This window comes from Cervus canadensis, chromosome 1 (assembly GCF_019320065.1).
Source record: "Cervus canadensis isolate Bull #8, Minnesota chromosome 1, ASM1932006v1, whole genome shotgun sequence".
Classification (NCBI taxonomy): Eukaryota; Metazoa; Chordata; class Mammalia; order Artiodactyla; family Cervidae; genus Cervus; species Cervus canadensis.
The window spans coordinates 35207794-35219438 of record NC_057386.1 but is presented as its reverse complement, the minus strand read 5'-3'; the positions used below and the strand labels follow the sequence as shown (position 1 = coordinate 35219438).

The window sequence follows — 11645 nt, the reverse complement described above, 5'->3', positions numbered from 1 at the left end:
CTTTTTGAATTACAGTTTTCTTGGGGTATATGCCCAGGAGTGGCATAATATGGCAGTTCTATTTTTAGTCTTTTAGGGAACCTCCATACTGTTCTTTATAGTGACTGCACCATATTTACATTCCTGCCACAGAGTAGGAGGATTCCCTTTTCTGCACACCCTCTCCAGCATTTGTTATTTGTAGATTTCTTTGACGGTGGTCATTCTGACTGGTGTGAGGTGATAACTCACTACAGTTTTGACTTGCATTTCTCTTAATAATTAGTGATGTTGAGCATCTCTTCATGTGTTTGTTGGCCATCTGTACGTCTTCTTGGGAGAAATGTCTATTTAGGTCTTCTGCCCATTTTTTGAAGACCATCTTTTGATTGGGTTCTTTGTTTACTTGGTATTGAGCTACATGAGCTGTTTGTATATTTTGGCGATGAATCCCTTTTCAGCTGCTTCTTTTGCAAATATCTTCTCCCATTCTGAGGATTGTCTTTTCTTTTCATTTATAGTTTCCTTTGCTATGCAAAAGCTTTTAAGTTAATTTAGGTCCCATCTAGCCATAGTTTTGAAGGATGAATAGTTTTTCAGACTCTCCTTTTTTCTTACAACAAATAGTAGGCAGCCACTATGTCCCAGGTGTCAAACTAGTAACTGAGAGGCAGGACACAGGCCCTTCCCTTTGAGAAGTCTGGTAGGAGAGTCATGTGAATAGTGACAATAATGTCCTAGATGTAAAAACATAAGTGCAGAAGTGTGTGCAAGATGCATCAAAGGCCAGAGGAAGGAACTGTCTGTTCTATAGCGGGACGTGACAGCAAGGGTCGGAGCAGGGAGCTGGCTGAGGCAAGGAGCCGTGTGTAGCAGGAGAGTTGTGCTCAGGTACTGGGACTGGACTTTCTTGGGCCCAAGTGCTTACCGAGTTGCCGGGGGGTGTGAGACCACCACCCAGCAGCTGGGTGCAAGCCTGGTGGTTTCAGGTCAGCTGCCTGTGGACGAGCCATGAGGTCTGGGGAGAAGGTTGACCACCGGACTCCGGTTCCCACTCCTTCACACATGAACTAGTGGCCTGAAGCCCCATGCTTGACCTCTCAGCTCCACGTCCTCAAGTCTAAACTGGAGATTGCGATAACACTAGTCACACCTACTTGGCAGGGGTGACATGAGTAAATGGGATGATACAAGTGGAGCGCCTCCGACAGAGCCCAGACCTGCAGTTTATGTAAAGTGGGAGCTAGTCGATCTCCCTGCCAGGGTCACCTGGAGGCAGGTCTGTGTGTGGGGGCCGGGGGCACGGGGAGGAAGGGTAGTGGGGTTCCAGGTCTGTGGGCAGGGACAAGCCCACTCCTGCTCTGTCAGGGGCTGAGAGGTGGTCGTTGGTGGATCCCAGGCCGGGTTAGTCACAGGGGCTGCCTGTGTGAGCCTGGCTGGCTTGTGCTCTTTGTGTTTTTTCCTCCTCTTTTCTAAACCAGGCCCCTTTGGGCAATGCCAGCCTATATGTGACAACTGTGCCCGATGGCCAGGGCTTGGCCTATCTGACCCTGGGACCCTGGTCAAGGTCTGGGGCAGGAATCTTTCAGAGTGCAGAAGCTCCGAGATGGGCCTGACCATGGGAGGTTGGCCTGCTCTAAGGATGGTGCCTCCATAGCTCTCCAGGCCCTGGCTCTGGCCCAAGGCTCAGGCTGGGCAGAGCATCACAGCATCAGGGGTCTTCTCAAGGGCCCAGTGCTGACCTGGCCTTCATGCAGGCTGCTCTGGGAGGGGCTCCACTGAGACGGGTCTCGTGAAAGGCCAGTTACCTGCCAGTGCTTGGCGTCCAAAATAGAATCTGAAGGAGCAGCAAAGCCTTTAATTCAATGTGTCTCAACAGCGGGTCGGTGTGGGGATAACTATGATCTGACCGGTCATGGGCTGTAATTACGGAGTCAGAATAAAAAATTACAGGCATTGTGTGGACTTGTTTTAAATATAACGTAATCCACACCATCCTCTCTCTTATTTGCTAGATTTGAGGTGCAGTCTTGGGCAGTTGGCACAGGTTTTGCCTGACGTGTAGCAGATAAAAATGGCCCTTGCCCAGTGAAAAGGGCATGGCAGGAGGCCTCCCCAGACTCCTAATGTTCCCGACTGCCCAGGGCCCGTAACCCACAAGCACACGTGCACATGGGTATGCGTAGGCCTCTGTCATCCACGTTATCTGTGCCCCACATCTCTCCCACCAGCCTCCCTGTCTCCAGCCTCCCCCAGCCAGTCCACCAGAAATATCTTTGTAAAACACAGTCTTGAGGCTTAAGACCCATTAATGGCGCCCCTCTGTCTATAGGGTAAATCCATCCAAACTCCTAGTTCTTTCAGGTCTTGGCCCCAAACCACCTTTCAGCATCATGTCTGGGAACAACAAGCACCATAGAACCGAGGTGAAGGGCCCAGGGTTCCCGACTATGTGGGATTAAACTCACAGGCTCCATGCCTCATGAGCTGAGTGAGAGTCTGAGCAGGTTATCCTATCCATGCGCTTTAGCTCCCTGATACTGTAGGTTGTTGAGAGGATGGCATGAGATAACACATTCCTGGGATGACCGCAGGCATGTCTCTTTTCCTCACTGGGTCTCAAATTACCTATTAAAAGGAAGCAATAGACACATCGACTTTCGGATCAGTAAATGTTTTTAAGGTGACATTTCTTCATGTAGTTGTATGTGGTGAGACAAATATGTGTTATTAGCTCAACCTTTCTGGAAAGCAAAGTCGAAAGACTAAAAACATGTTTATACTCTGAGTATAATCTAAGGGAAAATCTATGAATAATCTAAGGGAAAATCCAAATTGTGGACAAAGATTTATATTTAAAACATTTTTACCTCAGTGTTTCCCCACCATCCCAGTGTGTTTTTACATCCTTGAAAAACGAAAAACATAGATGACAAACATTGGGATAACAGTAAGTATTGGGTTAGTCAAAAAGTTCATCCAGGGTTTTCCACAGTAAACCCTGAACAAATTAACTTTTTGGCTAACTCAGTATTTATTTATTTGTGTGTCTCACTCAAAACTTGTATGTAAGAATTAAAAGTGTTTATGAAGAATATTTCACTATATTGAAAATGCTTATAATGTATAATTTATAGTGAATAAAGTACATACAAAATTGTATAATATATACTGTATGATCTTAGTGATAATAAAAATATTATTTCTATTTATAATTAACATTATCTTTGGTGAATCTATGGTATTGCATTCCCTTCTTTGTTGTTTTCTGTATTTTCCAAATATTTAAGAATGGGCATGCATTTTTATGGGCTTCCTTGGTGGCTCAGTCAGTAAAGAATCTGCCTGGAATTATGGAGACATGGGTTCGATCCCCGGGTTAGGACAATTCCTTGGAGAAGGGAATGGCTATCTACTCCAGTATTCTTGCCTGGAGAATTCCATGGACAGAGAATCCTGGAGGGTTACAGTCCATGGGGTCACAAAGAGTCAGACGCAAGTGAGCAACTAACACGTTCACTTTTTTCCATGCATTTGTTATATAATAATAGTTTTAGAAAGAGCTGAGTTATGTTGAAAACATTAAATGAAAGGGCAGAACACTTGATGTTAGAGTTCCTGTCTGGCTTTTAACAATCTCTCTGATTCTAATGTTCTAGGACCATCCACGGAGTCTGAGAGGTGACTGCAGAGGCCCAGACCCCCCAAGGCCCGTCGACCTTCAGTGACAAGTGGCGGCAGGCAGGCCTGGTGCCTGGAGTCAGCAACTCGCCAAGCATGGGGCTTCACCGGGTACATGTGCATAGCTTCCCTCGAGGTCAGCTGCTTTTCTGAAGTCTTTCTGGAATCTTCCCAAGTGCCCAAGAACCTTTGAGACCATTGGAAGTGGAGCAGTGTGCCAGGCCCCCATTCCCGCCACACTATGGAGTGCTGGGTGCTCTCCATCTACGTGACGCCAAGGGGGTTTTCTGCCTGATAAGCGAGCTCCTTCTACCACTTTGGGCAAAGGGCTCGCGGGAGCCATTGGCCTCTGTGGGCCCCTCTGCCGTCACCCAGCCAGACTCCGGGACCCCGCTCACTGGCTCTGTCAGACCCCACATTCCCAAATGCCAGGACATGCAGGTCTGTTTGGCGCGTTGTCCTGAGGATGGAGAGCCTGGCACACATCATGAGAGGGGCTCACTGAGGAGGGCCAGCCTGGTCATTTCCAGCCATTTCTTGGGCGGTCAGCCCAGGTGAGCCCCCCAGCTGGAAGGAAGAACCTCGTCTGAGTTCACTGGGGAGGGCCCAGGGTCTGGGTCCAGCCGGCAGCTTGTCAGGGCTCGTCCAGGACCGTCACGAATCAGCCATGTGTCTGCCCAGTTAGAAACCAGAGAAAAACAGGATTCAGAGGTGGAAAGATGGAGACAGGTTTAGAAAGAGAGAGATCAACACACAGTCAGTGAGAGGTGGAGAGAGACAGACACACGGGACCTACATTGCAGCAGGAAGCCATCTAAAGAAGGGACCAGTGCCTACAACACGCTCATCCTCGATGTAGTCAGGGAAACGCACGTTAGAGTAGCTGAATGTGCTACTCCACACCTACTAAATTAGCACTCATTAGGGAAATGATAACATCTCATGCTCTGAGGCTGTGGTAAAGCCAGCTTAAACACACCGTCAGGGGCCCTGCAAATTAGCACAGTCTTCTAGGGAAGGAATTAGGCAATACCGCTCTCGAGCTATTAAAATGTTCATCCCCTTGCCTGTGGTAATTAAACTCCTGGGAGTGGGTTGCCAGGAAATAATTCAACAGAAAAATAACAGGCCTGTACATAAAAGGATGACGAGTGCAGTGTTCTCCATTCTGTCCAACAGGCTATAGGAAGGCTGCTATAAATATTTACACAAATAGCGAATATGAAGACCGTGGTATGTGCAAATAAACAGAAAATAAAAACTGTCAGTTCATAAAAAATAATACATACATGATTCCACCATCTGGATGTTTGGGTGGCCCCACCCTTGCTGGCGAATGGTGGTCCTTGGCTCCTCACACACTTCTGTCTTCCCAAGGGACCTGCCCTGCCGCTCCTTGTCTGGAGCTCTCCAACCATGAAGCCTGATCCGCAGACCTCAGCCTGGTGGGGAGACAGTCTCAGCTGAGGCTGCCCACCTGGCCAGCTCACTTGGGTGGCCCCAGGGAGTCTGGGTGATGCCCGCTGCGTCACTCCAAGGTCACACCCCAAGAAGTAAAGCCCGAACTGACACAGTGGAGTTGCATCCTTATTTAAGAAAAGGGATAAAGTTTGATTTTGCAGGCTGAAGTGTCTTGCTATTTGCAAGCACAGCAATCTGTTTAAGCCAGCTGCAGTCTGGACTCCCAGCTGAAGCATCATGAGGTGAAGGCAATTTATAACAGATGGAAGGCAAAGGGAAGGAGGGCTCATGGGGTCACCTTTCCTGGCCTACCCCAACAGTAGGCACAGATCTGCTTCTGGACTTGAATCATCCCGTTTCCATCTTCCCCTAGCTCCTGGCGACCACCTCAGAAGCTGGCACTGAGCAGGAATTCAATAAATCGTGGGTGAATAAAAAGAAGGGAAAAAGACCGTGTAGTATGAGTGAGCATGTGTCATTGAACAATTCTGTCTTTATTCAAAGACCGTCTGGCTTTGCAAATGTGTCCTTAATTGTGCTCTGGAGAAGCTATACCCCCCTGTGTTTCCCTGCTTACTGCCAGGGGATGCCCGTGCCTTACAGCAGGGGCTGAGAACATTCAGTGACCATGCCTGTGTCCAGACAAACCAAACCTTGTTCATTCGGTCCGGGCACAGTCACTGGGCACAAAGAGGCTTTGTGATAGTCCCTGCCCTTGATGTGCTTTCAGTCTCATGGGAGGGACAGGAATAAACAAGCAGGAGTAATTTAAAGAGCGATCACATGGGTGCTGTACACAGAGGGGCGGCAGTGGGGAGTGAGAAGATTCGGGAAGCGGGCTCAGGGTTGGGTGGAAGACCAGGCTCCTTGGTGAGGGTGGAAATGGGGCAGGGCTTTGAGGACAGGCAGGATTTTCTCCTCCATGGAAACCAATGTAGGAGAAAATTTCGAGGAGGGGATGGTCCTCGGGGTCAAATGCTACAGGAGGATCAGGGAGGATGTGGACTGAAGAGGCTGCTGGACGTGACACTGGGATTAGCAGAAGGAGACTTGGGGGAAAAAAAGAAATTGAAAAAAAAAAAAAGAGACTTGGGAAGGCTCTCCGGCTCTCCAGCCTCTCGAGTCAGCAGAAGCTAGTGGTTACGGGCACAAGCTCTGCAGTCAGCTTGGGTCTCAGCCCCTCTTCTTCCTGGCTGGTCACTCGGGGTAGGTGCCTTAACCTCTCTGTGCTCCCGTGTTCTGATCCACCTCATGCTGGTGTGAAGGAGGCAGGGGTGTTCTGAACAGTGCCTGGGGGAGAGTGAGTGCTCACTGTGTGCTGGCTGGTCTCCACTCTCAAGGCTCCTTTTGGAATGGAACGTGTAACACGAATGTCTGCCCTTAAATCAGTGTGGGCGTGTCACACGAAGATGCTTTGATTTTCAAGACGAACGTGGCTGGGCCTAATCCTGAATCACAGGGCCTTAGACTGAGAAGCACCAGACACGGAAGCATCCCCAGGGTGTTGGAAAAAGTTCAGAGATGAGAAGGCGGCCTGCGGGTGGAGGCTGGGAAGTGGCTGCGTCAGTGCCGCCTGGAGTGCTCCCCGGGAGGGCCAGGGAGCTCCTGGCGCTCTGGTCCCTCTCAGAAGTGGTCACTGCCGCAGGCAAACAAGCTGGATTGTCTGTTAACAACTGTGATTTTCTGTCACCTCAGGCCTGGCCTCAGGCCTCTGTGCTGCCTGGCGTGCCCCTGAGATTTCTGCTCAGCTAAGGATCAGCCTTTGCTGCCGTGCGGTGTGGGGATGGTCTGACCTCTGCTGTCCACGGTCTGTCATGGCACAAACTCAGACACGCATGGACTCAGAGGATTTTTTCAGCTTTCTGGACAGTGACTCCCAATATTAACATATTTTACACTGTGACAGGGCTTCCCAGGCAGTGCTAGTGGTAAAGAACGCTCCTGCCAATGCAGGAGATGTTAAGAGATCCGGGTTCGATCCCTGGGTTGGGAAGATCCCCTGGAGGAGGACGTGGCAACCCACTCCAGTATTCTTGCCTAGAGAATCCCAAGGACAGAGTCCATAGGGTTGCCAAGAGTCGGACACGACTGAGGAAACTTAGCACACTGTGACAATACAGAAAAATTTCACAAAGCAAGTCTTACCTTTACTATGTGTGAACACTCTGATATGTTCTATATTTTCTATTTTTTATTTCATGAGTAAGAAAAATGCTGATTACGATACAATAAATAGACCTCACAGTCCCAGGCTTTCTCATGCATCTAAAAATCCATTCACTTAGGGAACTAAATTAGTGCCTCATTTCCCAAACACTAATCAGTGTGTTCCATATCACTTTCAAATTTCTGGCCACACTGAAGGCCGACTGTTTATGGAATCTATTTTTTCTTTAAATCAATTAAACATTTAAAAATGCCCACTATAGCTTAAGTAAGATATTGGTGAAATAACAAGTATGAATGTTAGTTATATACATATATATAAAATTATATATATATATATAATCCATTTATATTTATATTATATATAATTCACTGTTGAAATTCAACATTCAAAAAATGAAGATCATGGCATCTGGTCTTATCACTTCATGGCAAATGGATGGGGAAAAGAGTAGAAACAGTGACAGATTTTATTTTGTTGGGCTCCAAAATCACTGTGGACGGCGACTGCAGCCACAAAATTAAAAGACGCTTGCTCTTTGGAAGAAAAGACAAACCTATGACAAACCTAGACAGAGCATTAAAAAGCAGAAACATCACTTTGCCCACAAAGGTCTGGGTGGCTTTTCCAGTAGTTGTGTATGGATGTGAGAGTTGGACCATAAAGAAGGCTGATGCTTTTGAACTGTGGTGTTGGAGAAGACTCTTGAGAGTCCTTTGGACAGCAAGGAGATCAAACCAGTCAATCCTAAAGGAAATCAATCCTAAATATTTATTGGAAGGACTGATGCTGAAGCTGAAGCTCCAATACTTTGACCACCTGATGCAAAGAGCCAACTCATTGGAAAAGACCCTGATGCTGGGAAAGACTGAGGGCAGGAGGAGAGGGAGCGACAGAGGATGAGACGGTTAGATGGCATCACCAAGTCAATGGACATGAGTTTGAGCAAGCTCCGGGAGATGGTGAAGGACAAGGAAGCCTGGTGTGCTGCAGTCCAGGGGTTGCAAAGACTTAGACACGAGTTAGTGACTGAACAAAAGAAAAACACTGAAATAAATATTTAATTATCAAAATAAAAAATGTTCTCATACCTCCTAAAATCATCTTGCACACCAGCAGTGTCTGCATTCCTCACTTTGGGAATCACATATTCAAAGATTGGTCCAAACATCTCATTTTCAGTGGGGGCAGTGAGGCCCAGAGGGATGAATTCACTTATCAGAGGTCTAGTTTCTCAGTCACTGGGAAGGTCAGTCTGCTTAGGGGAGAGAAAAGAGAAAATAAAGGAATCAAAGTCTTACCAGTCTTAACACTTTTGGAGAGAGGCCTTACCCTGTCATCTTGTTGGAGCCCAGGTATCAGTGTGGAGTTGCCTTGGCAGAGCCATTTTAAGGCTGGATCTTAGATATTATCTTTGGAGGTCCTGATTCATATCATATTACATATATTACAAGGTGTGCCCACTGACCCTTATTAATTTCAATTTTGCTATTTTCTTCTACTTGTATTTTGAAGCCAATGGATTTTTGCAGGTCCTAGGATTACAGCCTGCCGTGCCTAATGGATAAAGTGGCCCTGGGACTGGTAAAGAATCTCATCAAAGACACACTAAAGAACCATTTAATTACTCTAGCCTTTTCTCTTGGTATCTTTAATGGGTATTGTGGACAAGCCACTGACAACTAAATGAGTGAGTTTGCAGTGGTAAAATCCTTGCTGTTCTGACAGTCCAGAGGGGGCAGTGCTACTGCAAGCAGGCTAAGTGCCATGTGACTGGCAAGGTGCTCTCTCTCTGTGCCTCAGTCTCCTTATTAAGTAAAACAAATGGATTAGATTCCAAGAGAGTCAATCATCTAGAAATCAAGTTCTTGGCTTCTTCACAGTAACCTTTCAACTAGTTTTCCAGGTACGACTAATAAGGAGATCAGAGCATTTATTGCAGAAAGGTCTGGAAGGATATACACCGAGTTACTGACACGAATTATTTCCAGAGGATGAAAATGGAAAGCAATGATGACAGATTCTTTACACATCTTGAATTATTTCATTTGTTACATTAAGCACGTTATCACTTTTGTAAACATTTTGAAAACATTAATAAAGAACAGTTAAAGAAAAGCAAGCACTTTGCGCATTTAAAAACACTGATGAAGAGTGTGTATCTAATGCACATGGTCTGTCACATTAAAAAGAGAGAGTAAGCTCACCAAAGACTAAAATTCCAAAGTCTAAGTATTAGTCTATAGCAGAAGTTTGATGAAGCAGAAGCACCAGGGGTGCCTCTGGGGTTTTATGACATTCCCCTGGCCTGAGCCCTATTCCAGTGCACTCCCCTGTAATTAAATGAATTAATGTGAGTAATGACTGGGCACAGTGCCTGCCAACAGCAAGTACTCTATCTCCCAATGAGGTCCCACAGAATCCAGGTCTTTACATCCTGCTAAATGGGATAAATAGCACATATTGTTGAAAGCAGGGATGTCCCTTCATTCCCAGCCAAGGCCACCTTGAATGATTCCACCTACTAGCTGTTAAGATTTACTGATCTAGGGGGTAGCCCTGACCTGCCTTCAGTTGTTGCTAACCAGGTTAACTTAGAAAAACAGGTACCGGTCAGCATATTCTCTATCACATCACCTGTTTGTTTCCTTCATAGTGCTCATCACAATAGAAAACTCTTGGTTTGTCATCTGTTGTCTGCCTTTTCACTAGAATGTAAGCTCCCTGAGGGCTAGGACCCTGTTTGCCTTGTTCACTGCTATAGCCCAAACGCACGCCCACCACAGAGTAGGTACTCAATAAATATGCCTCACCTGCACCTCCTCAAATCACAGGTCACGTTTCCTTTCTAAGATTACTCTTGATTGTTGACCTTCACTTTTCACTTTGAACTACATGTGACCTCTATTTTGTGTGTGTGTGTGTGACCTCTATTAAAACCTGTGTGCATGGCTACCAGGCACAAGGACTCGGCATGAAGAGAAATATATTGAAACATAAACACAGGCCAGCTAATTAATTAAGGAAAGTCTGTTGCTTGCACCTCAGGTTTGCAGCAGGCATTTAATTCTACCGGTTATGATTTGTTTGCTCCTTGTCCCTAAGTTTGAAGCAGCCAAGGTCATCCAGTGAGTGAGTGATAGTCGCTGGGTCGTGTCCAGCTCTCTGTGACCCCATGGATTATAGCCTGCCAGGTTCCTTTGTCCATGGAATTCTCCAGGCAAGAATACTGGAGTGGGTTGCCATTTCCTTCTCCAGGTTTGAGGCAGCTAAGATCATTCAAGGGGCCCCAAATTCAAAACTCACCTGCCTTGGAGGCTCAAACAGTCTCTTTTCCATCAGCTTAACACATGCAGTATCTAGAGCCTGAAAACTTTTTGTGCTGGCTTCAAATTAAAATAGTTCACTGGGTCAAAGACTTGCCTTTGGTCCAAGGTACAGGAGGGTCAATGAATGTTGGCTAAGTCCCGGAACTGCAGCTTGGCTCTTTCTTAAATTGATTTGTGGACTGTTTCCAGGAAACCAAAGATGATCGGTCCACCTGGCAGCAGGGAGGCTGCGAACTGGAGGCGATTCTGCCCTGGCCAAGGGCCATGGCCCTCTCGTGGCCCCGAGGAAGGCAGCATTTCATCGGGCCTTTTGGACGTTCTGGCGGGCGGCCGGCTTCTCCCGCCGTGGCGGGCTCTCCACGCGGTGCACAGACGTCTCCACCCGCAGGGACGAGGCCCTGATGTGGCGGGAAGCCGTCTCCGTGAGCTGCGAGCGGGTTTCCACGTGCTGGGAGGACACCTCTAGGACTCGAGGGAGTCGCTTCCCAGAGGGGGAGACGGAGGGCTCCTCGCTGCGGCGCTGGATGGTCTCCACCTGCTGGGAAGATGTCCGCACGTGACGGTAGGATGTCTCAACGCGGTGGGACGAGGTCTCCACGCTGACCGTCGCCGTCTCCTCGGAGCGGATGGATTCCGCCCGGGCCGGAGAGGGCTTTCCCCGAAGGGGTGAGGCCATCTTATGGCGGTAACGGGGCTAGGCTGACCTTTGGCCCCACCGCCCCACGATCCCCCAAGGATTATTTTATACGGTGAGGAGCGACGTCACATGCCATTGTGACGCAGGCAGAGCAGTGGTCGAGGGCCCCGCGACCCACGTGGAGGCACCGTGATCTTGGGGCAGGGAGGCCTAAGATTCCTTGGGAACCCTGGGTTCGGCCCCTCGAGAGCACCGTCTGCCCCCGCACCGCCCCCCCAGCCTGTCAAGAGCCTGTCCGGGTGGAGGCGGGGTCGGGGCGGGGCGGGCCCTGGATGGGCGGAGCCACCCGCCCCCTTGCGAAGCTGTGCCCGCCCCCGCATCCCACACGGCC

At 48.1% G+C, this 11645-nt stretch overlaps 1 protein-coding gene across 5 annotated transcripts; it reads right to left on the bottom strand.

Annotated features, from left to right (window-relative positions):
• Positions 1–301: 301 nt before the first annotated feature.
• Positions 302–11633, bottom strand: C1H17orf100 (chromosome 1 C17orf100 homolog). 5 transcript variants are annotated; one of them, XR_006271115.1, is made up of 4 exons: positions 10595–10918; positions 8380–8543; positions 4950–5522; positions 302–2607 (listed from the first exon to the last, which is right to left on the bottom strand). XR_006271115.1 is itself a non-coding variant. In XM_043477332.1 (3 exons), exon 1 carries the CDS (start codon positions 11291–11293, stop codon positions 10916–10918), a length of 378 nt encoding a protein of 125 aa, XP_043333267.1. In that variant the 5' UTR covers positions 11294–11633; the 3' UTR covers positions 3390–5522; positions 8380–8543; positions 10595–10915. The 5 variants fall into 5 exon arrangements, 2 of the variants coding, with proteins under 2 accessions (XP_043333267.1, XP_043333269.1); XR_006271113.1 differs by lacking the exon at positions 302–2607 and adding an exon at positions 3390–4333; XR_006271114.1 differs by lacking the exon at positions 302–2607 and having other exon boundaries at positions 3390–5246.
• Between the last annotated feature and the right edge of the window lie 12 nt (positions 11634–11645).